Consider the following 27,866-nt stretch of genomic DNA (forward strand, 5'->3'; position numbering starts at 1 on the left):
AAGTATTTACGGGGCTTCACTTATTCCACATTTTGTCATGTTACCGCCTTATTCCAAAATGGATTAAATTTGTTTCACCTCAAAATTCTACACACAATAACCCCATAATGACAAAGTGAAGAAAAAAAACTTCTTGCAAATGTATTAAAAATAAATAACATCCACATAGGTATTCACAGCCTTTGCCATGACACACAGGTACAACTGAGCTCAGCTGCGTCCTGTTTCCACTAATTGTCTGTCACACCTTTATACAACTTGATTGGAGTCCACCTGTGGTAAATTCAGTTGATTGGACATGATTTGGAAAGGCACGCACCTGTTTATATAAGGTCCCATAGCTGACCGATTATGTCATAGTACAAACCAAGCCATGAAGTCCAGGGAGATGGAACGAGGCACAGATCTGGGCTGCAATACAGAGGTGTTTTTACAGCATTTGAGGTTCCAGTTAGCAGAGTGGCCTTCATCATCTGTAAATGGAAGAAATTTGGAACCAGTAGGACTTCCTGGAGTTGGCAGCCTGGCCAATTTAAGTGATCTGGGTACAAGAACCTTAGTTAGGAAGGTTCACTCTGTCAGAGCTCTGGCATTACTTTGAGGAGAGAGGAGACCCTTTTAGAAGGACAACCATTTCTGCAGCATTCCACCAATCAGGCCTGTATAATAGAGCGGCCAGATGGAAGACAACCCTCAGTAAAAGGCGTATGACAGCACACCTGGAGTTTACCAAAAGAACTGATGAAACAAAGGCTTTCAAATATTGAAGACCTCTTTTTAAAAAAAAAAATCAAGATTGAAGTCTCTGGTTTAAATGCCAAGTGTCATGTCTGGAGGAAACCAGGTACTGCGCATCACTTGGCCAATACCATCCCTACAGAGAATCATGGTGGTGGCAACATCATTCTGGGGATCTTTTTGGCAGCAGGAAATGGGAGGCTATTCAGGGTCAAGGGAAAGATGAATGCAGCAACGTAAAGAGACGTCACTGATGATATCCTGCTCCAGAGTGCTCAGGACCTTTGGCCTGGGGTGACTATTCATCTTGCAGCAGGACAAAACTCCTAAGCACACAGCCAAGATGACAAAGGACTGACTTCAAGACAACTCTGTAAATGTCTTTGAGCGGCCCAGCCAGAACCCAGACTTGAACCTGATTGCACTTCTCTGGAGAGAAGTGAAAATTGCTGTACAGCAAAAAAAAATTGCATCCAATCTGATTGAGCTTAAGAAGTTCAAAGTGCAAAGAAGAATAAGAGCCCCAAAACAGGTGTGCCAAGCTTGTAGTATCATGCTCAAAAAGACCTGAGGCATTAATTGCACTTTGAATAAAGAATTGAGCAAAGGCTGTAAATACTTGCCTACTTTTTCCCGCCTTATGGGTTATTGTGTGGAGAATTTTGAAGTGAAAAATGAATTTGAATGTGTTTTGAATAAGGCTGTAACATGACAAAATGTGGAACAAGTGACGCGGTGAAGAAGATGGAATACTTTCTAGATACACTGCATCGCCTCATGCTACCTGTAGTGACACTGACCCCAGCCACATGCAAAACTAGTTTAAATGAAAGGGCAAAAGATGGGGGAGGGGAGGGGTGGTGACCTCCACCTGGAAAAACCATGACTGTTGTGGGCGGTTCTCTGCCTTTTTAGTGCACTGGTGAATTTCATTAACACTAAAGCAGCTGAACTTGATTAACAACCCCCTCTCCTACCTGACTAACCAGATCAACATCCCAGAAGTTTAACTGAAGCTATGCTGTCTTTCAAAAGTGTTTAATTTTGAGCAGTGTGCCACAAAGACTGACATTTGTTAACGGAAGATCATCAACAGGCTGCACAATGAAACAGTCATACCAGATTTTCCTTTCGTTTAGTTCTTTGAGTGCTTTTGTTGAACGACTCGGAACTAACTTTGCAGTCAACAGGCATCACGTCACTACCTCAAAATAGCGCATCTTCTGGTTTACGCGATGTAAAAACTACATTTCCCACAAGGCCGTTTTGCGCTTTGCCATTGGCGGTGGCACAGGTGACCGCGGACGCTCTGAGTTGTGACAACTTGACCGTCAAAACGAAAACAAATTGGCTAAGTGTCATCGGTTACACACGCGCTGTCGGTGTGTGGAAATACGGGGAAAGTCAAACCTTTTAAACCTTGGTTTAAAACTCAGCTTGTGATAGTTTCTGACGGACTTGGTGCCAGAATATATAGAAGTGGCCACGCACTTTTTTTCCCCTCCTGAGCTTGACTCTTATTTTGTACTGTCTGACCTTCAGAGCGGGTAAGTTAGATTTCACCAACGCTACTGAAACTGTTAGCCTCTGCTGAACCGCTGCTGCCTCTAGAAACCCCGTGAAAAGAAAAGACAAGTGCGCGTTTCTCTCTTTCAACGCAAACTTGGGCGATTTATCGACTTAAAATGGAATGGATTAGATTGAACTAATTGATTATGTAGCCCTTTTGGCGAAATAAAAGGCATAATTTCATCAAATTAATACAAAAATGAATTGTGCATATAGGCTACAAACAGAAATTATACAGGACATTTATTCTACTTACGTAGTTTTGCCGCCTTGAATATATTTGTAGAAAGATTTGAGGTGTTCATGACACATTTCAGAATTTATTGCGTTAAATATTTTTGTACGTGTAGTTTTAACCATAATTTAAATATAAAGACACATTTGCCATTGTGATGAAGACCCTGGAACCACTAGTTTGCAGTGCGCTGCACCACTTTTTCCCTTTTACTGTCCTCTGCGAGTCTGCTGGGAGTTGCCCCTCTTGCCATTTATAAGCTGCAGCCAGACCGGTATCAGTAACAACACCTCAGCCTTGGGGTATGCTGCTATGTATAAGTCTGTGACTGTACAGACTGTATTACTGCTCTGCTTGTTAAAGTACTTACCTTTAAAGTTATGCAAGGTGCCAACGTGATGAAGGCATCCCTGATTTATGCAGCCTTTCCTCTCAGCACAGAGCGCTATTCCTATTTCCATGTGTGCGCGCGCATGTGCTGTATGTATGTTAAGTGGAAAGTAGAGTTTAGCATGACAGTTGCTGTCTGGTAATGCAGCGATAATAGTTGACTCTAAAGGCGCATGCGTGGTTGGGTTTAACAGTCGTTTCACCGTGAAGTTTTAGCTTGCTTTTTCTGGACTGTGGTTAAACTGTTTGACCAACAATTTACTTAGATAGATATGACGTTCCCCAACTAAAGGTGAAATAAATTTAGATGAAGCCAATTATTTAAAAAAGCAGATTCACATCAGCAGAATAATGTTTAGCATCAGCAACCCCTTATTTATTTACCCAACACCTTGGCTTCACATACTCCCCCTCCCCCCCATCCAGACCATGGGTGCAGTGGCTCAATGCCCCCCTCCTGCCTGAGAACATATTTGCGACTCTATATTACACCATCAACGTTTGGCATAAGACTCTCTTCTCTGACCCTTGGTCTCTGCAATCATACATACTGTTCCCCAGAGAGCAAAGTCGCAGTGGAAATATCAGCAATCTGTTTGTATCATCTTTTGGGTTACTGCTTAAATTCATTTGTCTTTCCAGCTTCCATCCTTTCTGCATGTCTAACAAATCTGTGAAGCTTGGGTTAAGGGGAAATGCAGTGGGTTCCTTTTATTTGCGCTTGCCTTGAATCACTTCCAGTAAAATGAGTTTTGCACAAAGGCATCAATGAGGTCAGGGTTCATCGTGATACGTGAATATATGCACATGGGTTTTGATATAGAAGACAGGGAGAGCTGTGAGGCAAGAGGATGTCTGTCTACATGTTACTGAAACACAAAAACACCCACAGATAAGTATGCATGTGACTGGATTTAGATCTGACTATGAGAATAATGTATAATTTGAAATATGCTTGATTAGAAACTTTCTTTTTTCCTTCTGCCTCTGTCTAGTTTACCTCTGACTCTCTTTGTTTCTCTCTCATGACTGTGACCATGACTGTAACCAGTCAGAAATGATGAAAAAAACTGGGCATCAGCATGGGCAGATAGCATAGCTGTAACTAATCCAGTCTGCATGCCAATGAACCATTTTAATTGAATTATTGCCTTGTAATTTTATGACGTGCCTTTCGGCATGTTTACATAACGGAGATTATACTGCTTATTAGCTAAACTTTCAAATAAATGATGGATTGCTGGAGATATATCTACATAGAGTCAATTGATATTGAAACTAAATTTATAAGATTAAATGTATTCATGTGCAAGGTGTCTGTGTAGCTGTTTAGACTCCTTTTGAACAAGTGTAGGCACACAGATAAGAATGGGACTGAAGGTCATCGTGAAACCAGCAGGGTTATGTAGTGCACACAATACGAGAGGGGCCAGGGTTATTAAACGCACAGAGCTGTCAGGTCACTGTCAGCAAGGTCAGAGGTCACTGGTCACAGTATGCAGAGCAGCAGTAACGCCTGATAGACTGACTGCACTCCAATTCTCTCCAATAGCACAGCTGCCACCTGTTCAGACAGAGCAGCACAAGAACCCAAAGTTGTGATGGAAACATCACAGGAAATGTGACCACATCAAGTATTCTAATTAAGATTTCATTTTAGTATTTCTGTTCCCTGATTTGTGTTCAACTTGGCACAGAAAGGCACAAATTAGTACAAGCATTGCATCCTGTGGGTGTGTGTGTGAGAGGGAGAGAGAGAGAGATGTTTTCAGCCTCATTGGGTATGTGTCTGCAGTCCGTTGGTGATGGGATTAATTTTCTTCAGGTAAACGTAGGCAGGCATAGTGTATACACACACACACACACACACACACACACACACACACACACACACACACACACACACACACACACACCCTTGCACTTGCACACTGAGACACACAAGCACAGTGGCTCGGTTCAATGGATGTACTCTAGTGTGAAAGAGCATCAGGTGTGTGTAAACACAGCTTCATGCGTTTGCCATATGGACAGCTCTCCCATGACCTACACAGCTTTCTCAGCTCTTGTCCTATCCTGGTGGTTTGTTGGGTTTTCCTTAGAGATAATAATTTAAAAAAGGCAGACAGAAATATAACACAAACTACTGCATAAGCTTTTCACTGAAGCTCGGAGTTTTTCTAGAAAACCACGGGAATGACAGCGTTTCATGTGCTATATGACAACATGACCCATGATCTCCCAGAGGTAAGTGTGGGTGGGGCGTTTTAGGGCATGTGCAAAATGTGTGACTCCACTTCCTCATCTTATCTTCATTCCACAGTTTCACATCCTCTTTTTTTTTAACTGAGAGACAGTAGTGACAGGCTTGCTCAGTCTCATTTCTCTCTGTAAGAATCACTGCTCATCTGCATCTGTGAGTTATACACAACTGGGCAGCTGCAGTGTGTGTTTCTACAGTTCATTGTGAACTGCAGTGATCAGTTGTAGTTGGTAGATGTGTCTCTCTTAAACCTCATCTCTTACAGTGGCCCACAGAAAATGTTACAGTTACCTTTTGTCTCCCTATTAAGATGTTTTTCAGAAATATTAAACATAAAGTTGTGTGTGACATTTGAAAGTTGTTCACACAAATGGGAATGAATCAGTTATTGTGTTAAAAGCTTTTCTTAATAAAGGAAGGTATGTGTAGTAAGTGTGTTTAATGAATATGAAAGAATGTCCTTGGTAGTTTCACTTCTTTCAGGAAGCTAACAGTTGAAGTGCATTGTGAAATTAACACAAAAAATATAGATTTCAAGGTTCAGTGAAGCACTGATGATAAAAGATAAGTGTTGTATCTGCTACTATTTAAGTTGTGCACAAACTCTTTCCATTTATAATCGTCTTCAGTGCTGTGAAAAGTAGTTCCAGCTGAACAGTTCAGTTCTTTACTAGGAACTTTCACATGTACTCCACAGACTGCTTCCTTAATGTTATGCCCTGTGGGCTCCTCAAACAGGTTTTCATAATGTGATTCCAAGTGTTGTTGCTATTGACTGTACTTTGAAACCACTGGTGATTTGAAAACACAAATCTGCTTTCTCAAGATTATCTCACCAGCATTTTTTAGCTTAGATTTCAGGCTAGTTTTAAGGCATAAAAAAGATCCAGGGAGAGTATTTATTGACTCACTGATGACTCATGATGACATATTTATCCATATTGGATGCATAATGGATGGATGCATCTTCTGCCTTTGACTAATTGTCGTTCGGAAATGGCTGTTATCCCAAATTCCTGGAACTTATTATCATCTTGTGTTGACCTTACTTTTTCATCTAGGCTCAGAAATGTTCAATCCTCCTCAGCTTGTACCTTTTTGGGGTCGGGGTGGTCATACTGAGCTCCACAGTGGCGTCACATTGCTTTTCATGTTTGTACTTGAAGATTTAAAACAACAATATTTTACTCCCTCAACAGCATATCTGATTTAAATTTGCCCACTATCCCCTTCAAGGTCAGCTCATTGCGAGGTGCTGTAAGTGTTCCAGCACTCCTGCTAAGCTTGGATCGCTCCTTGGAAGTCCCATTTTGACCATTTCTAGGCATGCATTTGCAGTGCCCGATAACAACTGTTCAACTTGAATGTCATTTTAAGGAAGAATATGGAGTCAAACGGAGTAGTTCTGATTGTAAACAGCTCAAAATGAGCTGAGCCTGCTCTCTAAGTTCAGGTAATTTGAGCCAAATTTTCACTGACAGACATTTGACCTTCAGGGACAAATTTACAGTGACAACTTGTGAATTAAATAAAATGACATGGACCTGGTGGCACTACTCACCTCATGATCTCCCTTCCACTCTCCCATTTAAGACCACTGTTCGGTCTTTGTGTCAAAAAAGAGAGGCCAGTGTCCCAGTTACCCATGATGATTAGCAAAAGGATAGCTGGGTCCGTCTGACTCAGAGGTTGATGTTTGCTGTTCACGAAAGTTTGAGGTTCATGATGAAACTGCAGACAAGCATGGTACTTCCAGGAAGTGATTTAAAAATAGCAGGACTGCTGGAAATGGTGCAGGTCTTCACAAGGAGCCAAAATTAAATCTGGTATATTTTATATGCCTTATGGATTGAGTTCAAGAACTTTCTTTGAATTGTACCTTGTGCAGCTTTCAGTTATGAATTGAATACAAAAAGATACTCAAATTCCAAGTGATTATAACTTGATTCCTTAGATATTTTCTTTCCCCTTGCATAATGCTGTATGTTATATAACCTGAAGGTGGTTGGCTTCTCGCTGTCATTCCCAAAACACTGGCATATTCAGTGTTTTGGGAATGACCAGGGAAAAATCCTGAGTGAAACAAGCATGTATAAATGAATCCTAGTAATTTAATAGCTGCGTTTTTGTTGTTGTTGTTGTTGTTTTTGTCTTTCTTTCTTAGGGCTGGTAATAGTCTATGGAAAAATCTTTAGATTATTCTTTGATAAAGTTATATACACCATCAAGCTGTGTGTGGGTGTCTTTGTATAGATAACATTCCTTTGTCTATACTGTTTAAATAAAACTTGTCTCATTTTTGATCAGAGGACAAGAAATGCATTCTGATCGGAAACGCACTCTTGTGCACATGTACAGGCACGTTCGGTTACTTTCCATCACTAACTAAGTTTTTCAAGAGTTTTCTAGATTGCATTACAGCGATTTGATTTTTTTTGTACTCAAGGTGGTCATTAAGTTTGTGTGTGATAGCCAAAGTCAAATTAAGTTCACTCACTCACTCACATGTGTGTGTGTGTGTGCCTTATCTCTCATCTCATCTCTAGATTGCCTTCCATTACATTTTCCCCGCATATGATGATGTTCACCCATGCAAAAAGAAATGTAGTGTAGCTGGTTGCTGGTTGGTTAGTTACTGTACTACCCACTCTTAAATTCACAAACAGAGACCACTACTTTTGTTTTGTCTATATTATTAGTGTATATTTTAAATTCTCCAACAAGAAATGGGATTGATTTAAAATAAACAGCTATTTGCTTCATACACGGTGACTGGAATATCATGACGTCGTTGCCTGTAAACTGTAAACGTGTATATTTCTTCAAATTAGAGTTGTAATATCCCATATAATTTATAGCATGTGACAAGTATCATTAAACCACAACAACACTCCTATTAGTCATACACACAGCATGGGGTCACCTCGGGCCAAATGATGTTATGTGCATAGTCGGGAAGTGCTGTGGGTTCTGTTTTTTCTTTTGTTTTCTTTTTCAAAGAGTTTCAGTTATTTAGTGTTTTTAACGTAAAGCAACTCTTACATAAGTGAATATTGGTTTCGTCAGTTGCTGTGGTCTGCAAAATCTTGCAAACATCACTTTGGTTACCAAAAATATCATGTGTCATGCTGGTATAGTGGTGTGGCGCCACCTTCTCCCTTCCAAAAGAGATTTTAATCACAGCAGACTTCCTGGTTAAATAAAGCTTAAATGGATTTTGAAAAAGAAAAAAACCCCCAAAAGAATGCATTTTAAAGTTCTAAAATAGTTATATTTTATTATTTCTTGATACATCATACACAAAAGCACACACAGGTGAAGTTACAGGCTACATCCAGCTTCTCTGACTTTCCTGGCATATTTACGGCCCTGTTTTATCCTACATCAATAGCACACAGTATAGGTATAAGTGAGCATAGCCAGGTCAGACTTGATTCAAACATATCAAAACACGTGTTTTAGACTTTCAGCAGAGACGGAGTACTGGTCTTTATAGAGTAGACGGTATCTGGCCCCAACTGTAGTGACTGAGGCACTAAAAAATGGGAAACTTGCGTATCGACAATGGAGAGGGCCTTGATTGGCGTACGTATGTTTGCGTCAATGTATGTGAATCCTTGAAAGGCCATTGTAAAAGGGTACAAGGCTGTCATGGACAGAGATTTTTTCCCCCCCCCCCTACTCCTACTGAAATTAGTTACCATTGGTAGCCTAGACAGGAACGCAGTTTCTCTGGCCAATAAGCTGAGGACCCTCATGGGTCCTGCCCCTGGACGAAAATAACCCAGTAAATACACTGTGGGCACTATGAGAACTGGAGCTGGCCTACTGTTTAAAGCTTTGTGTACAAACAAGGGATTCTTGTCAGCTGGGTGCTGCTGAACCATGCTGGCCTGTGTCCTCCTCTGTTGTGTTAGGAACAACTAGCATAGTGGCCTGTTTTTCCTTATTGAGGCATACAGGGTGTGGAGAGGTTGGAAGTGTTTGCATGGAGGGATGTAAATAACTGGGTTAGATACAGTGTTATTAATTGCAATAGTCCTTAACATAAGAGATTTTCAGATGAGTACTGCCTCTTTACAATAGTTTTATGGGAACATCTATGTGAATATCAACGGGGAATATCTTTAAAAACATGATACTGTTAGCCAGATCTGTACACGATACTGTTGTTTAGTATGCTATGCCATGAATTTATTCTAATATTAGTTCAGGCGATGATGCTTGAACTCATCACTCAGAGTCTGTTAAAAATCCTATCCATAAGTCTTGATGCATGCTCAAGCATCCAGGTAGGGAAATCCCAGAAAGTTGATTCTGTTCATCTGGATGTAGCATTTTCAGTAAGAGGAACGTTTCGTCACTCATTCACAGGACTTCTTCAGTCAGCTGACTGCAAGAAACTGATAGCACGGCCCATTGGTAATCAGTGATGCTAGTTTTGGTCATTATGCAAATGTACTGTTTTTAAGATTGGTGAAACCTGCAGTCAGCTGACTGAAGAAGTCCCTCAGATGAGTGACAAAACGTTTCTCCCACTAAAAAAGCTACGTCCAAATAAACAGAACAAACTTTCTGGCCTATCCATAAGTATTCTGTTTCCTTATTTTTTTGTCTGTCTGGTTGTTGATGGATACAACGTACTTGTGTATATGCATTTTATTGAACGTGAGATTTTGATGTTCTTTACTGTCTTATAGAGAGCCACCTTCAGGAGCCATTCATCCATAATATCTCATTAATGACAGAAATACATGGATATTTCATATAGGTTTAAGTTTGCAATACTCTGCTGCGCTACTTCAGAAAACGTAAACCCTCATTGGAGGCAGTTTTTTGCTGGTCAGATCTTGTGCCTGTAAAGCTACCACTAGTGTTTCAGATGTTTATTTGGATCACATTTTAGCTATGTGTGATGTATCCTGTGTGGGCTTTTTTTTTTCTAAACATAAATTAAATCATACCTGAATAATGCAGAGATCACAGCTTTAGAAATCCATGGCTGTGTTTCATTTATTAGAAAAAGTCAGAAAGCTGTGGAAACAACACTGAAAAAATGCAGATCATCAATGTTAATGTTTTTGTGTGCTTTTTTGTTTGTGTGGTGTGGTTTTAGTGTGTGGGTGTTCAATTAAAGAAGTAAATGTGCTGATTCATTGCCCCATAGGTCATAAAAACACAGTGACCTGGTAGATAAAATAAGGAATTGCATTCAAATTGCGCACGCATATGTGTAGGTGTTGCTGTATGCAAATATTGTGCACTGAATTAAGAAGAGAGGCTGGACTGAGGAGGAGCTGCCCAATGGAGACAGAGAGAGAGAGAGAGAGAGAGAGAGAATGAAGAAACTAAAAGAGTTAGCTAGACACAGGGATCTCCTTGTTGTTGGCCCAGACGATTGCATTCAGGGTAATTTAGGGGAAGAGGAGGGAAACAGCAGGAGGAGGAGGACGTCTAGGAAGCTGAGCTGGTGGTTAGAAAGGGGGCAGAAGGTGACTAATAGTGACTGACACTGTAAGCAGTTCTGTTGAGGAAGGGGTGGCATCACAATCAGTGGAGCAGCACATGTAAGCTCTGGTTGGCTGAGCAAGCAAACGGCTCATGGTCTCTGTCAGTGTGTTTACTAACACGTGGAGGAGCTCATTTCACCTGGATACACTATGCTGTCTTTGGAGTAGTTGGAGAGTTTCTGGTAAGAACCTGAAGTTTAACTATACTGAACTATATCCATTGTTGTGTGTGTTTCGTGGTGCCTGGCTGTTGACAGCTGTCACCCTGAGTTCTGTTCGTGCTTACTATGAAACATGTCTGAACATATTATGTGCAAAGTATTTTAGTAAGAGGCAGAGGAACAGAAACACTTACAGCAACAAAACCACTTTAGATCTGGTCTATTATGGCCCAATTTTAACGTACTGTCTGTGACTTTTAAAAAAGAAAAACTAAAGAAAAACTAAAAATATGATTGAGCAGCTTTGAAGCGTTGTTATGTAGCATTGTGATCGATTATGGCAGAGGGCAGTTAATCTTAGCTGAACTGCAAGCATAAAAACAAAAAAATGATCAGTGGAGGCCAGACTTTCAGAAGGTTTTCTGTGATGGGTTATCCTCTAGTTTATAAGTTAGACTGCACTACACCTGCTCTTAGAGATGCTGGATAAAAGTATTATAATTTGCCCTATAGTGCCCTACTGTCTGTGTTTCACTTACATAATCTCTATATGGCTCGTGTCTGTTTAACCAGTTTGGTTAGATGAAATAGCTTAACTGATTTTAGATTAGACAGCGTTTGTTTTATTGTAGGTTTTTTCTTCCCTTCCTTCTAGGAGTTCAAGTGCTGTATGAGAGTGGCTGTCAGTGTCAAACAATTGCAAAGTTTTTGGTGTAAACTGTTCCTTACTCCTAATTTAAAAAAAAGTCATGGCTTAAAAAGTTTTCGTTTTTTCCATGGCTTGCCTGGCAAGGAAGTTGCTTCACCGCCAACAGAACTAGGAGTTGTGAAAACTCATGGAAGGAAAGGGGAAGTAATGCGTTGTGGTTTTTATTGATGATGCTGGCTCATTGTCCTTCCTATATCTCTGTGTTGTACAATAGATACTGCGGAGAGCCTGCTGTTGTTCTTTCCGTGCTTTTTTTCACAGTACTCCCTGCTCTGTGATCACTGCAGCTGAGATTCGCTGTGCTCAGGGTCTCTCTTGAGCGACTATAAATAGGCTGTTGAATGTGACAGGCATTGTGATTCAGGCACAGTGTTGATGAGTTATGGTGATTCATTTAGATGACCTTCTGAAAGTTAGCCACTGAGTAGAATCACTCAACCTTAGCACTTCATCTTGGTGAGGAGATGGTAATAAATTACACAGATGTTTCTATCCACGTTACATTTACAGTCTTAAGACTCCTGACTATGTTTGAGTGGTTATTTTGCATCATATATACTCTTTGTGTGTGTGTACCATGTTTAGATATCTTTGTGATGACCAAAAATTGGAACGCTACTATACTTGTGGGGACCACCAGTCCCTTAATGCAACAAAATGCCCGTCCCCACGAGTTTGAAGACGTTTTTGAGACTCAGAATGTGGTTTTGGTGTCAGGGTTACTATTAGGTTTAGGCTAAGGGTTCAGGGATTCATTTTTGATGGTTAGCGTTAGGGTAAGCGGCTAGGGAAAGCAGTATGTCACTTAGATGTCCTCACTAAGATATTAAAAGTGTGCGTTTTGTATATGTGTGTATATTAGATCCCTTTTAACTCTAACCATGATATTGTGCAATGTTTTGATATTTCCTTGGGTGTGCATCCCTTTTCATAAAAACCTTTACATCCTTGACGCTCTTACTTTAATGATTAAGGTGTTAAAATGACTGGAAACCAGGTATAGGAAATGCAGTGCCTGAAGAATGAGCCGAGGGGAAAAAAACAACAACTTTCAAATCAGTTATTGAGAATATCTTCCTGTCGCATGTGTTTATACTTAAGCCTCACCATGGTCTGTTGCTTCACTTGCTTCCGCTATGGAAATTCTGCTTTAAGTGTGTGTTGCACACCTGCAGCTCCCCCTTCTTAAATACTTCACTGCTTCCTCAGCTGCTTTTTCACAACTGCCAAATTTGTATGCTTTATTTATAGCTGTTCATTTTATCTGTCAGTTCTCTGTTCAGTTTTACATTTTATAACCAATCATTTCTTCTTTTTCTTTTTGATTGTTGTTGTCTCTTTGTTCTTTCATCCCTTCATCCCATTGGCCATCGACTTTCTCCATCATCCAGACATGTAGTCAGCAGCATAAGCAGAGCACACACTACTTTGTGAACTCTTATTTACTCTCAAACAGGTAATTGTATTTTGTGTGTGTGTCTGTCTGCGTGCTGTTAAGATATCTTTTCATATTCTACCGTCAAAATCATCATGCCAAGTGTTTGTGGCACTGTGCTTCATTCAGAATTAGAAATAAAATCAGTGTGCCTATATAACCCCTGTATACTCTAACCATATATATTTATGTCACAGATATGTTTTGGTAACAGATGAAAATGATCTGCCTGTTTGCCAGTGTGTATTCAAAACAGAGGTCTGTTTACATGTTTTCAAGGGGTCTGCATGAAAACTGGCAAACACCGTAGAGCACTAATACACATGCAGGCTTACTCTTCATGTGCATGCCCTCCTCTCACCTGTACCCGCACCTACAGACAAATGCATGCACAAATGCATGAGGCTACGCACACAAACACAAACACATGAACAAAACAACAAAAAAACACATCGTAGTTCAGGGGAACATGGTGTTCCTGAAAAGGAGAACAGAGAGCAGGGGTTATTTTAGCCATTAGCACAGGAAGACAGATAACTTAATGAGAAAGCCAGCGTTTGTGTTTTGACTTGAAATTATATTCTTTGGTTTTCCAAGTTTGGTTTGGGAAAACTTTAATGTCTTGTCATGAGGAAGGTTAAGCAGCTTTTGCACTACATTGTTGACGTGTTGGTGTTCAGAGCAGGGCTAGCCATGTTGCACTTCTTGTCTCTATGCTCACTAACTGTGCAGAACTGATTTGCACAGGTCCTACACTTGCTTTAAATAAAGTTTTACATGCTGTTATGTATATGGAGGTTTGACAACATACATGTGCACCATGCATGCATAGAGGTAGGTGTGTGTGTATGTACACACCCCACATATAACTGCTGGTTGCCAAAAAGGCCCTTCTTGGCTTTGCACAGCCACTTCTAAAAATAAACACTCCACAAATTAACACGCTGTCTCCGAGCACAGGTGCTATAGCCCCACACTGCCCCCACATTAGTGTGTACTTCTGTGTGTACCTGCTATGCTTCTGCCTGGAAGAAAAGCTGTCATCATTCTCTAAGTTGAATATATTACACACGTCTTGGATTTCTTGGTTAGCTGTCATTACCTAGCCATGTTGCCTCCTCACAGATGTATCTGATCAGCCTTTACTTTGACCTGATCTGAAAATGTTTTAATTCACACAAAGTACTGCAGTAACACATGCTTATGGTAGTTTAGACATGAAAGCTGGACTTTGGTTGAGATATATTTGTGTGACTAACGTGGCAGTGTTGGCCTCTGACCCGGGCTTCCTCCGCTCTGCATCCTACTACTGGCTGTCAGTGTTTGAAGTGAAGGGGTTGTGACATTACAGCGTCGGACACACAATAGCTGCTCTGTGCTTCTACTGCGTCACAAATGCCCCCAGTTGATGTCAGGCAATGGGAAGGCCCGTGTGGGGGATCACACTGCCTGGTAGCAGTGTGTCACCATATGATATCAGGAAGTGACATCCTATATGATGAAACATTAATGTGCAACATTTACAGGACATGTAGGTCATGGATCATGGCTTTGCTACACTGGGTGGATGTATGATACATACTTTGCATGATGAAATGGAGGAAGTGAAATGTAAACATTGCAGCAAACGCATCTGCCACAGTCAGCAGCTTTACAAACAAGGTAGATTTGGAATCCTTTCACTCGTGCATCGGGGATTCAAATGTGTGTCTTTGGGCCATTATTTGTGCCACGTAGCCTGGTTTCTCTACAAAGTAGACCATTAGGTTAAAGTCAAATCTAATATGTTTTTATAAGTAAAGCTTGTGTCTGCAAAGAGCTTTTATGGTCAACGACAACATACCCCTGTGCAACTAGCCCTTGTTATGCACAAGTACACACCTTGAAGACATTTACTACTGTCGCTGCAGGAAGGCTCCTTCTGTTGCAGCACTGCATCAACAGCTGTAAATCTTGGAGATTAAAGCAAGCTGGCCTTTAAGATCTGCCGGTTGGCCTGCCCTAAAGTCCAAGTTCTGGCACAAGTGTGTTTTGGAAACTGTATGTGTTTGAATGTGTATCTCTGCATGGGTGTGTGTTTTTCATGTGGGCCATCTAATGGGCACAAAGCAGGCAGTGTGTGCCCCCTCGGTTGCTGAAATGTACACTGTGGACAACAGGCGGCTTCAGTCCTTCTCAATAGGAGCTGCCCTTCTTATTGTACCTCGTGCACAATGAGCTTTTCTCTCTCTCTCGCTCTGTCTTTCTCTCTTTATGAGCATATACAGAGAATGGAGCAATCACATTCTGACTGATGCTGTGCTATTCCATCCCACATCACCGCAAGCACAAGATATTTGACTAGACACTGAGATGTAGCACTGATTTCATCACACCTTTATAAGGGCCAGAGAAGGCTTAGTCACGCAGGGGCTAAACGCAAGTCACTGCAGAAGGGGAACTATCAGCCCAGGAACTCCCCAATCTATGCTAACTTTGTGTGTGTGAGAGAAAAAAAGCAGATGTTGAAAGGGGTGACGGGTGTTCCCCTCATCTTTTTGCTCACATGATCACTTAAGAACAACAAGACCACATGACTTTGACATGACTGGAAATCATCCTCTATGTGGGGGAGAAAAAAAAATTATTTCCTGTCTTTTTTTTCATCATAACAAAACTAAAAGGGTCAAGTCAGGGTGACACCAGGAGTGTGCAAGTGATCCTTGTTTTTGCATTAGCTGCTAATGTTATGTGATTGATGCACATTAGGTGTGAAAGTCAAAAGGTCATTGTAGTTGAGGAATTTTGATTCAAAAGATACAGCATGAAAGGTGGATTTTTAAGTGACATTTCAATTTGGGAACAGTCATGAGATGTATGTTTTTGGGGGGTTGTTTATTTTTTTATTTCTTTGAAAACGTTGCACAACAGGCAGACAATGAATGGATGGTTAGATGAATAGATTTGAGAGGCTTGGCTGCTGGTGATGTGTCAGATTGTTCACTGATCCAGCTTTGCTTACTTGAGGCCTGATCAGAGACTGTGAATCAGCGAATGCTGTGTCAACTTGGTAAACAGTTTTTATGAGTATTCACCCTGCTTTTAAACATCTTTTAGAAATTGGATTTAGTACAGTTGATTCAGTGGGAACACAGAAATCTTGATTATTTATTTTTTTGAATGTTATAAATGAGATATTGCGTTGGTGTGACTACTACCTTGATTTAACTTAACTGAACAGAGGATTTAATCAACTTGGTTCTGGACTTCTTTTATAAGTTTAAATAGCTGTTTGTCCAAACCTTTACTAACTATTGATAATCTTGTTATTGTCAAACAATTGCATACATATACTAGCATAAATAAGACAAACTAAGGTAAGACTTTTGTTTGTTATTTGCAACAAGAAATGAATGCTTAAACTAAAGTTGAGAATCTGCTTCACTGTTAAATAAACAAAGCCAAAAAAATTGTAACATCACAAAGTCACAGGTCTGTTCACACGAAAGTATTGCACACAACTCCTCTTGTCTCGCACCTCCCTTCCTACCACTGATGTTGCCATTAAACATAAAAGAATTAGTTTAATTAGGCTTTTCTTCAGAGGTTAGATGTGTTTCCATAGTCTAGTTCTTTGCAAATGATCTGTAATAGCGAGGTTACATTTTATGTTAATCAGATCATTTCTAGCTTCTTTCTATGTTACTACAATTTTTTCATTTCCCCCCCCTCGTTGTCTCTTTTACAGCTTCCACTACCTCTCGGGCTGGACTGTGGTGCATTAACGTCAGCTCGCCCTCCCCTGCCCCCCCGCCCCTCAGCCATGGCCTCACGCATTGGCTTGCGGATGCAGGTACAACATAACCTTCCACCGTTCAGTAAACAACATGCGGGAGTTTTGCTGGCTATTTATATCACTTTATATTTGTAATGTTGTGCAATGAATTTGAAACGTTTTTTTCCTTTTAAATGTCTCATAGCATTTTGATTGATAGATGGGCGTGTCTACCTATCTAGGTTTCATTAGGGCCTGATTTTCACTGCCATGTATAAGGTATAACACAGAGCCAAAAAAATAAAAGGAAAAAACAAATTCTTGTTTTTTCTTTTAACTATGTCATCGTTTTTACATAGATGGATATAAATAGATGCTATTAATCCCACAGTGGTGTAAATGCCTTGTTGCAGCAGCACAAGGGTCAGAAAGAAAAACAATGAATTAGAGGTACATTAGAAAACAAGCGAAATAGAAAAAATAAAATAAGTAAAAATACATTTAAAAAATATGTGAAAAAGCTACTAAAAATGCAGAATCAATAAAATATTATACAAGAATTATTGGTACTATGTACAAGTGGTGCTATATACACTAAAATATACTAAAAGGCAGGTCAGAGCTGTTGTTGTTGCTTTTTAATGGACATTGAAGCTTTTAAAATAAAGTAAATTTTAAACGGCTGATTATAAACTTTTACATACAAATCTTACAGTTTTCACAAGTCCTCACCGTGTCCCTTTCAGACACTTTGCACATGTACATTTGATAGCCAAACAATAGTCACGAGCATAGTTGGAGTCACTGCAGCCACTGTTGTTGTTACGATACCTACCAGTAGCAGCATGAAACTCACAAATCCCCTCGTTCTAACATTGCATGCTTCGATTGTTACCAGTGAACGGCTGTGGAATTAAAGCACTTTGAAATCAGATGATGATTGGAAAATATTTATTTTATGTGCATATTTTAAAGCCTGATTGCTGACTACTATTTTTGGGAAAATTCCACCTGGAAAAATGCCCTCCCCTCAAATTCAATTATAGCTCGGAAAAACTTTATGAAGTGAATCAGTAAAAAATAAAGATGCCCTTGAACTATAAGCAAAAAAAAGAAAATCTAATTTGTTGTAACTATTGAAGCATGACATATGCTCCATTTGTTTCTATCATAGGCTGATTCTGGTCAGCAACCTTCCAAAAATGTTGCCGGTTTCATTTTAATAACAGATGCAAGCTGGTGTTGGTTACACTGTCTTTCTGGGTGGAGGATAAACGCTAATGTGTGTGTGCATGTTTGTTTCCAGCTGATGCGAGACCAGCTGCAGCAGGAGGAGCAGCGTGAGCGGCAGCAGCTACAGCAGCAGCAGAATGCAGCCCTGCAGTACATGCAGAACCACATGGCTGGGCCACCTGCACCCACCCCAGCCATTAGCACTCCACAACATTACCAAAGCATGCAGGTCCCCATGGAGGTTCTGAAGGTCAGATATTCTTAAGATGCAAATGGCTTATTGTGATAGATATGTTTTGCTGGATTTACTCCCCACACAGCTTCTTTTTGACAGGACCACTGCACATTATGCTCAAACAGAGTGTAGTAAAATGTCTGCGGCTCCCAGTCCACATGCAAACATGCCAAGAGAAAGCACTAAACGGATTTATGGGACTGTAAAATAAAGAAAACATGTTGGTCGAGTGTTTGTAAAATAATCCTCTATTTATCTAATTACATGTTATAGCAATAAAGCAATGGCAGGAGCATGCAGCTGGAGGTGGTCAGGTCTTCACTGAGCATTGTGGCCTCCCAAACAAGCAGCACTGACACACAGGCAAAAGTCAGGTTTAAAAAGAAAAAAAAACCTAAAAGAGAACAATGCAGAGGCGCGCCAAGCAGGTAGGAAGACACAAAGGGGAGATAAGAGTGGTTTGACACGTTGTGCAATAGGGCAGACAGGAGCGATAGATAGAGTCAGTCAGGGAGAGATAAAGCCGAAGTGACATTTTGCCCGATTCCGGAGATGCTTGTTGTGTGCGTTATTATCTTACATAATGTGTGTTTGCGAGTTTATGGGTTTGTGGAATACTCCATTATATGACATTGTGCATTTTGCAGTGAGAATTCATACATTGTGTAACTCGTATTGAATGCTCCAACTTGCTGCATTGACACTTTACTCCGTGCACATGCGTGCATATGTGGGAGAGGGGAAAGGTGTTTATGAAATCACCACAGAGTTTAAAGTTGTCATTGTTCTTTCTGTAGATAAGGTAAGCTTCTCTATCGCTCCCTCTGAATCATACATGTAAATGCATACATGTAAAGAACTGTTGTTGGACCAGGTATTTACAAGGTAAACACAGTACAAATATCTATTGACTGAAAAGTTCACAGTTCATTTAATATAACCCTACCATGGTTATATAACAGAGAGCTGAGGGGGGGCTGAGGAGTCAAGTCTTTCTTTGTAGTAATGGCGAGCAAGCTTGCTCTCTCCTTTATTCTTTGATCTGAAGGAATGAGGCCAGTCCAATGCTCTGTGTGGCCACATCAGAGGATTCAGTGAGGCTTTACTCCTGTAGGCTTTACCACTGACTTAAACATACTATGTCCTAGTGCCATAACTGAGATAATGAGGTCTGAATCGCATATTCTGTGTTATCTTTTTAAATATTATTGGAAGGTAATAAGCTTATATTGTACATTAAATGTATGTTTTTATAATATCCCTGTGTGGTAACAGAAATAAGCGAACTTGCTGTTAGTCTTGCTTTTTGTTGCCACATATGTTGTGACAAAATAGAAAGAAGTACCCAAAAATGATACTTTGAGTTTCCAGCTGAATTAATAATAGAAAAAGAGCTGATTGCATTTTGTTTGTCCCTACTATAGGTACAGACTCACCTTGAAAATCCTACAGACTACCACATCCGTCAGTCTCGAAGACAGCAAGTGAAAGAATACCTGTCAACCACCTACGCTACCAAACAGGTATACGTTTGTCATTTTCTTCAGTCCGTCCATGTAGTATTGAAATACATCTGCCTATAGTATGTCAGATCTCTGTTCACTAATGCTGTAACACTCTCTTTCTCTGTGTGTTCCTAGGCGGTCAATGCAGTAGCGGGGCTAATACCACCCTCGCCTCCCACAAACATGGGACCTGCAGGGGGTTCAGCATCTGCACCCCCACCTCTCCAGTCCCCACACATGCGCACCGAGCAGCTTATGTCTGGCAACAGTGCCCCCAACAGCCCGATGGCCATGCTCAACATTGGTTCCAGCCACGAGAAAGAGGTAGATGTGTGGGCCGACAGTAGCATAAGCATAAACCCATAAACATTCATTCCTGGGCAGGTCATAAAGTACCATTTACAGGATCCAGACTGAACAAATATCCCTAAAATATGACTTAATTACACTCGTATATAAAATTATGAGGGTTGACTATTACCCCCAAAGTAACATCATCTCCACATTTTATGAAAGCACCATAATGATTTAATTGGTCTTTTGAAGGGTTAGAGGAGCATTTTGTCACTGTGCTGATGTTAATGTGTTGTGCACACAGTAGGGACATGGATGAATGTGTTGACTAACTGGCAATAACTGAGAATGGTAATCAGTGGGATTTAAATGCTCCATAATGGCCTTGCACCAGTAATTACAGCTTAAAAAGTGACAGGGAAGCAGCAGAATGGATGGCCCTTTGAACCTGTAAGACTTTGACCTGCTGTGTGCTTTTAGCATAACCACCTCTCTTCTGTCTCTCTCTAATCCTTTTAGATAGATAAGTAGTGTAACATGCATGTCCGGGGAGGTTACAATCAAGTTTCTGAGGCTTTAATCAATTGAGGAGGAGGGACAGCATTTTGTTTTTAGTTTAGTGTTTTCTAAGCATTCAAATGGTGGTTTTGGTTTGCTTCCCTCTCTTAACATTAGATAAAAACAGGTCACAAAAACATAATTAACACTTCTTTTTTTTTCCCCCCAGATGGATGAGGTCATTGATAACATCATCAGTATGCAGTCCAATGATGAGTATTTTCAAAGTTTCACTGATGCTGTCCAAATGTCAAACACAGTAAGTAGGAACAATACATATAACTAAGCTGCATTGCATCCAAACGTATGATTTTATTAACACATTGTTTAAGCGCACGCAGTTTGTTTTAAGGGACTCTTTGCATATTTAAATGGGTCATTGACTATAAAGGCCACAAAACCTTTACGGGCAAATTTGTCTCCTCTGATTTTATGCTGTGACACTACAGTGGTATTGTGGTAACAAAAACAAACAAGTGACGTATCTACGAAATGGTGCAGCAAAAGAGGTTTGGCCGCTCTGCAACAGTCAGAATTACTTTTAAAATAGATTTTTGCACTGAAAACATTCCTGCGTCGCGTTATTCTGAAAATTGAAACCAAGCGTTACATAGATTTGTTCTCTGTATTACCACATGATTCTATAGCTTGAATGCACCACCTTAAAGTAGAATAGGGAATTCCCAAGTGTTTTAATTAAGTATGATGTTCTCTGAAACCTGCGACCACTTCAATTCCGGCTCTGTCTGTACTACATGAGTCACAGAGCTGGATATGCCAGGTCATCAGTACTCAGACTTTTAAGTGCTTCCTATAATCATTGTTCTTGTGTGTGAAAAATGGCTCTCTTTATGGCAGTTGTTAATGTTCTTAGTTATTCTTAATGTTATCGGGTATTGCTTTGTGGTCGCTGTAACATTAGTGTTTCTAAGTAGAGTTTTCTCTAGATTTGATTCTGTATATTCTCATACGCTAACAATGTTTAATTGACTTAGTCGCAAAACATTCTGGCCCTGAATGATGTTGGGCATAATTAGAAACTGTAGGGCGGATATAACAGTTGGAAGACTGTACAGCACTTTGTGTTTGAGGGAGCAAACTCAGAAAATTAACAATTAAACTGGCAGCAGTTAGAGTTCAACTTGTTTACAAGACATTTGGAACGGGGGGGAGAAGGGCGGGAGGAATAGAAAGGAGGAGGGAAAGGGGGGCGAGGGCAATTTGTGTAAGGGGAAAACAGGCTGAAAGTCCAGTTAGGGGAAAGTTCACTCCTGTTTGGTTGGGAGCAGAGGTAGAAGAGAGAAAGGAGCGGAGCTGCCGTGGTCATTCTGGCAGCACAGGAGCGGCAGTGCCATTCAGAGCTGCATGTGCTGCTTGTGCCTTTAGAGGGAAGAAGGGAGCGCCTTGGCACTGTAGGAGAAGGAGTTAGAGGATGAAGGAGATGAGTAAGACGTATGCAATTGTGGAAGTTATTGAAGGAGAACAGATTCAACTGGTAAGACAATGAAGCACTCTTGTTTATAATTCTTTGAGTTTTGGTTGGGAGTTGTTGGATTCCTTTCTTTGTCTGAATGAGTTATTTGAACCACAGTGACTCTTAAGTCCCAGCCTTGAGTGCCTGATTATCAGAAAGAGGAATAGCAGGGGTGGTGGCGTGGTTTTGTGTGTGTGTGTGCGTGCGTGTTTGTTAGCATGTGATGGCTGTTTTCTGCTGGACATGAATCAAAACTGTTGCACATTTAAGCTAATTTAAGATTACTCCTGCAGGGTGCACTCAAACATAAAGGTTGGCGGGACTTAGCTTCTGCATTCTCAGACATATTGTGTAGTTGTCCAACGTTTTCCCTGCTCCTGCAGCAGGTAGACAGGGAAACCTACAAAGTCTCCTGTTGCTTTATCTGATACTCATGTCAAACACTGATACAAGCAGCCAAGACTGTCTTTTTCCTTCTCTTCTGTGAAACAGTTAAGCTTTTAGTAATTAATTCTGTACACATACATCTGACCATCTGCGTGCAGTGTCTGAGTTAACTGTGAGAATCCTGCATGATGTGTTTAATTGCTTAAATCACTATCACACTGATAAGGTGAACCGTGCTGATCAGGTTTAGATTGATTAAGTGAGAAGCCAGCACAATAAACTACCACAGGCAGAAACTCAGTGATAATCAAAATGTTAAAAAAAAAAATCCAGCTTTACGCCCAGCTGTCAGAACAGTGTGCGTGGAAGTCACCTGCTAATCCTAATGGGGATTAAAGCAGCAAACTCCATGGAATTCTTGGAATCTCAAAGTTTAGCAAAAGTCTGGAACACCCCTGAATGCCAGGCTCAAGTGAACAGTTTGACTTGTGCGTTGCTCCACTGAGCCATACTGAGTTCAAGTAGAATTTAGTCTTCAAATTGAATTAAATGGGCCTTTACTGGAGTGGAGAATGAAGGTGGTGTTTCCAGTCAGAATGTGGTCGCTGCAGAGGGACGAGGCAGGGAATTTGGGCTTATTAGAGTTGTGTGTTTTTGATTCAATAACTCAATCTGCCCAGATTTGTAATCGTGACAAGGTTTCAAATGGGCTTCTGTCTTCTTCTTAATATGAGGTAGAAATTAAAAAAAAAAGTTACCTCTAGAAAACGGTTAATGCTTGAGATCCTACAAAATAAAAGTCTTTGGTATTTAACAGTGTGGGTAAACTTCAGTTCGGTTGATAATGTTATCATTTAAGTTAAAGTTTTACATTTCATATATTCTTTAGATCTTTTGTAAGAATTGTAACAAAAAAAATCTAACTTAAATACATAGGTTTGCGTTTATATTAGTGAGTGAATATGTTTGATCTCACAGCTCAGACAGTAGCCAGCAGATTAAGCTATCTCCTCCTTTGAGTTCTTTATCTTTCAGGCCTCATTAGCAGCGTCATATTTGCCCTTGCTTCAGGGAGTACGACACGGTTGCTTACAAGGCATAAAAAGTTCATCACGCTAACTAGATTGTACAATTAAAAGGAAATCACATCTTTTTAGAAGTCCATAGCAAACCAAATCACCATTGTTATACAATGTCTAAAGTGCAATAGTGTGGAGACCACTGCACGAGTGTGAGTTCAGGAGCTGGTGAAAGCAGAGGAGAGAAATGAGCCGTAAAGACAGATAAGATAGATGAGGTGATAGTCAATCATTTCTGTACTTGGCAGGCTGTTCTCAGGTGTGATATTACTGCATTATCTGCTGCTATCTGCTCTTTACATCACAATAAACATGAACAGTAACTTTATAAAGGTACTTACTGAGATGTTAGAAAGTCAGGTTTACTTAGTTTTCATTTTGATTAGTTATTTTTTAATTCAGAAAATTGAAACCTTTGCTCATCTCCTATTTTTACTTTGCAAAGTATTTGTAAGATACTATGCATTTTCTAAATGCATGTGTGTGTGTGTCGTGTGTTTCCTTTGCAGCTCCCTCTTTCTAGCAGTCACCTAGATGTGTATGCAGGTCCTGGCATGAAGGGTCCAGCCATTGCTATGACCAGCAACTCCTGTCCTGCCAATCTGACCATCAAGCGAGAACTCTCAGGTGCGAAAGATGTTACAAAGTGATGCAGATTCTGTTGATCAGTGAAAACGTAGCGTGCGTTTATTGGCACTCTTGATAAGCTGTCTTTTTTGAGACGTGGCGCTTTCTCAGCCATTAGTTAATCACTTTTTGTTATTGCAAAGATGCAGAAGCCCGTGCGCTGGCCAAGGAGAGACAGAAAAAAGACAACCACAATCTGAGTAAGTCTTTCCCTCAGAATGCTATTTCCCTAAATCCTTTTTCCCTTTTTATTTTCTCACACTGATAATGTGCAGGCCTTCCGAAGAATTTGCACGTACCACATACATGCACACAAAGCATAATCTTTCCGATGCAGAAACAGTGTTATACGGCCCATGTGCTGATTTAGCTGACATAGTCCAACTACTGGGTGGATGGTTAACCTGGTAATTTCTGCTGTCCTTGCACTTAGGTGTAATTGCCTGTGACTGCGTGTGTGTGTGTGCTTAAATGTTCTTCTCTTTACACTTTTTGTATATTTCCAGTATCTGATCTATGCTATACATACTTAAAAAGTAGCATCTGTATAATTTCCTGTTCCTTATTTTAATACCTTTGATTCACCTGCACAGTGATATTATCTTCAGTGTGTTTTTTCCTTTATGCTAATTTCCATTGGTCTTATCATTCTTCTGCAATAGTTGAAAGGAGGAGGAGATTCAACATTAATGATCGCATTAAAGAGCTGGGCACCATGATCCCCAAAACCAATGACCTGTGAGTTTCTCTTAGTGCACCATGTTTTTAAAATAAATACAGATGTTGAGTAGTTACTGACATGAACTTACAAGTGAAAATTGCCTGTCTGCTCCCCTGTTTGCTTAGTGATGTGCGCTGGAACAAAGGCACTATATTGCGGGCATCTGTAGAGTACATCAAACGTATGCAAAAGGATGCACAGAGGACAAGAGAAGTAGAGAACAACTTCAAAAGGATGGAGATGGCCAACAAGCAGCTGTTGCTGCGTATCCAGGTAACACATTTGTACAGCACATGTCCAGAATCATAGAAAATGAATAATAATATTAATAGTAATAAAATTGCTTTTGTTCTTTCCCAACTGTCTAAAGGAGTTGGAGATGCAGGCTTGTCTGCATGGCCTGCCCAGCAACTCTCCCTCTGGCCTGAACACGGGTGACATTATGGGTTCTTATATAAAACAAGAGACCAGCCTAGAGGAGAACCATTCTCACCCCCAGGCACAAGCACACCACCAGCCCCAGCATCTACCCCATAACCAGGCTCATCCCCAGGCCCAGCAGCACCAGTTCCTCTCCCACACACACTTCCACCCTCAGGGCCAGGCCCAGCCCGAACCCAGGCAGCTGCCACCACTCCCACAGCATCTCCAGCCTCAGCCTCCCATCCAGTACCCAGCTGTGGGCAGCTCCCAGCACTTTGACTTTGCCCAGTCGCTGGACTTGTGCGATGGGATATCAGGGTTTTCAGATGGCATGTCTGGGCTGGGTGACCTGGGTGGACTTGACGTCCAGGCGAGGAGAGGCGACCTAGGTTTCCTTATGATGGACGAGCCTTTGTCCCCTATGGGTGGAGACCCGCTGCTCTCAGCGATGTCCCCTGAAGCGTCTGTCGACTCCAGCCGCAGATCCAGCTTCAGCATAGAGGACGGAGACATAATGTAGACAAGCATGCATTCGCTCAGTCAAACACACGAGGTTTCGCATAGATTGTAGTAAACATAAATATCACGTTTGCAAAACACAAAATGCGTACATTACATACACAGAAATGGATCAGCCCCCAGACATGACATCATTTATATCACACAGTTTCAGGAAACACCAGTGACACTCCTTTGTGGTACATTTAACTTCCCCTCGGTGTCATTAGAGACAGTACACATTCATCACAAACATTCACGAGCGCATAAACAGACACGCACACATACACCTACACACATAAGTGCATGTGAGTTTAACTGAGCAGCTTAAAACTTTGCCCAACACACTGAGCATTTACAAGGTGTGAACCAGCACTGCCAGGTCAGGAGTTATATGGCACAATTGGCCTTGTTTCCATAAAGGTGGCCCTGAATCATAATTGCACAAGGGACAAAACACCCAGTTAATTAGACTGCCATTATCAGATACAAGAACAAACCAAGTGCATCATCACACACGAAGAGGACAAGTTATTTGCCCCTAACATCAGCTCCTTTTAGTAATCATAAACGATTGAATGAACAATAGAGAACAAAATGGAAATGGCTTTATGGCCCTGCATGCATAATTTATCTTGAGGGGATGCAGTGCAGTCACATTGTTCCCTTCCTCAGGCTGTTAGTTGGCCTCAGGTTTTAGCCGTTTGGTGTTGGACAAAACTTTGTGTTAGCCTGCTCAAGTGTCTATATGTATCCATATCTTGGGGAATATTGCCAAAAAAAACCCTGAAGTTTGCTGCAAAAGGTGGATAATTCAGCTTTTAGCAAAGGCCTTTATATTTACTTGTCGAGCTGAAATTGTCATCTTCTGAAAAAATGCATGCACAGGCAGTCACGTAGCGTTGCCCACCTTTATTTTTTAGCACCTCCAGCACTGTCGCAATCTTTACTCAACACTGTAAAGTCTGTTGACTTTGGAGTGGGGGTAGAGAAAACGCACTGGATGGCCATCAAAAATCTGAGGGCCATCCATTTCTGTGAGGTGTCAAAACACTCAGGTACTGTAACAGAATACACAAGCAGGCTTTTAAATAGAAGTGGATGTTAACCTGAAATATGTCAGGGCTGTAACCCCTGTCTGTTTGTGCCTTTTTACTTTTGCTGCTCCTCTTCAAAGGCACGTGTTTATGGGTCGGAGGTCTTCAGCTTTGACTCTGTATCACATTCATCTATACCTGTAAATGCTTTAGAAGTTGCTTCTGCATCAGTGTGACCTTGTAAGCACAGGAGATACAGTGATTTCCTCCCACTAAGTGACCTTTTAAGGTTAATATATAAGGCGAGATGAAAGAAAGAATTGACATGTTTAAATAGTTTAATAGTTTGAGATACAGGATATGCAAAATTGCTGGCTTTGTCTGTCTGTTGGTGTCGCCATTCCGGTCATTCAGGCATTGGTAATTTATTCATGTTCCACGCTGTTTCATCCAAGCGTCACCCAAAGCAAACCTGTGTATTCATTCAGACATGAAGCCAAAATGTTAAGGACCTGTCAAATTAATGGAACAGAGTGCATGTCTGAAGGAACTAGAAGTGTTAGTTCTGCCTGTCAGCAGCCGTAGGCTTGTCTTTATGACATTAGAACACACTTGCATGTATTTGTGGTCACACTCACTTCACAGACATGCACACTTTCACCACAAACGATCACTTAGGTATTACAGTACTCACAGGCAGGTGTGTCCATTTTTTTTTGTTTCATTTTGTTTTTTTGGACACTGATGTGATTTTTATTATTTTTAGCTGTGTACCAAAACATATTCAAGTTACAGTTACAAGGGGTTAAGGTGCAGATTGTCAACTTTATTTTGAGGTGTTGAACAAAAATATTGCATTTACCTTCAAGAAATTACTGCCTTTTTTTATACACTATTTTCAGGGAGGCAAATTGATGTAACTGTAAATTCAGTTCTTTAATATCTTGTTGAGGTTCCTTTGCAGGCAATGACTGCCTTAAGTCTTGAACTCATGGACTAAAGCAGGGATTCTTTCTGTATTTTCTTTCAAA

General features: G+C 40.7%; 1 protein-coding gene across 5 annotated transcripts; it reads left to right on the forward strand.

Annotated features, from left to right (window-relative positions):
• Window positions 1–326: 326 nt before the first annotated feature.
• tfeb (transcription factor EB) lies at window positions 327–27,866 on the forward strand. 5 transcript variants are annotated; one of them, XM_005739445.1, is made up of 12 exons: window positions 327–2,285; window positions 12,967–13,031; window positions 16,738–16,842; window positions 18,071–18,247; window positions 19,657–19,755; window positions 19,873–20,061; window positions 20,759–20,848; window positions 24,039–24,156; window positions 24,300–24,356; window positions 24,819–24,894; window positions 25,003–25,150; window positions 25,248–27,866. In XM_005739445.1, exons 3-12 carry the CDS (start codon window positions 16,813–16,815, stop codon window positions 25,818–25,820), a joined length of 1,557 nt encoding a protein of 518 aa, XP_005739502.1. In that variant the 5' UTR covers window positions 327–2,285; window positions 12,967–13,031; window positions 16,738–16,812; the 3' UTR covers window positions 25,821–27,866. The 5 variants fall into 5 exon arrangements, with proteins under 5 accessions (XP_005739502.1, XP_005739503.1, XP_005739501.1 ...); XM_005739444.2 differs by lacking the exon at window positions 327–2,285 and adding an exon at window positions 10,494–10,887; XM_005739446.1 differs by lacking the exon at window positions 12,967–13,031.

The sequence above is a fragment of the Pundamilia nyererei genome, unplaced genomic scaffold (assembly GCF_000239375.1).
Source record: "Pundamilia nyererei isolate P.nyererei 1_Seehausen unplaced genomic scaffold, PunNye1.0 scaffold00092, whole genome shotgun sequence".
Taxonomy (NCBI): Eukaryota; Metazoa; Chordata; class Actinopteri; order Cichliformes; family Cichlidae; genus Pundamilia; species Pundamilia nyererei.

What these genes read in the sequence shown, in the direction of transcription:
- tfeb (XM_005739445.1), top strand. Translation starts at nt 16,813, where the DNA reads ATGGCCTCACGCATTGGCTTGCGGATGCAG. An exon ending in GTTCCAGCCACGAGAAAGAG is followed by an intron (nt 20,062 to 20,758) that starts GTAGATGTGTGG and finishes TTTTCCCCCCAG; the next exon opens with ATGGATGAGGTCATTGATAA. An exon ending in CATCAAGCGAGAACTCTCAG is followed by an intron (nt 24,157 to 24,299) that starts GTGCGAAAGATG and finishes GTTATTGCAAAG; the next exon opens with ATGCAGAAGCCCGTGCGCTG.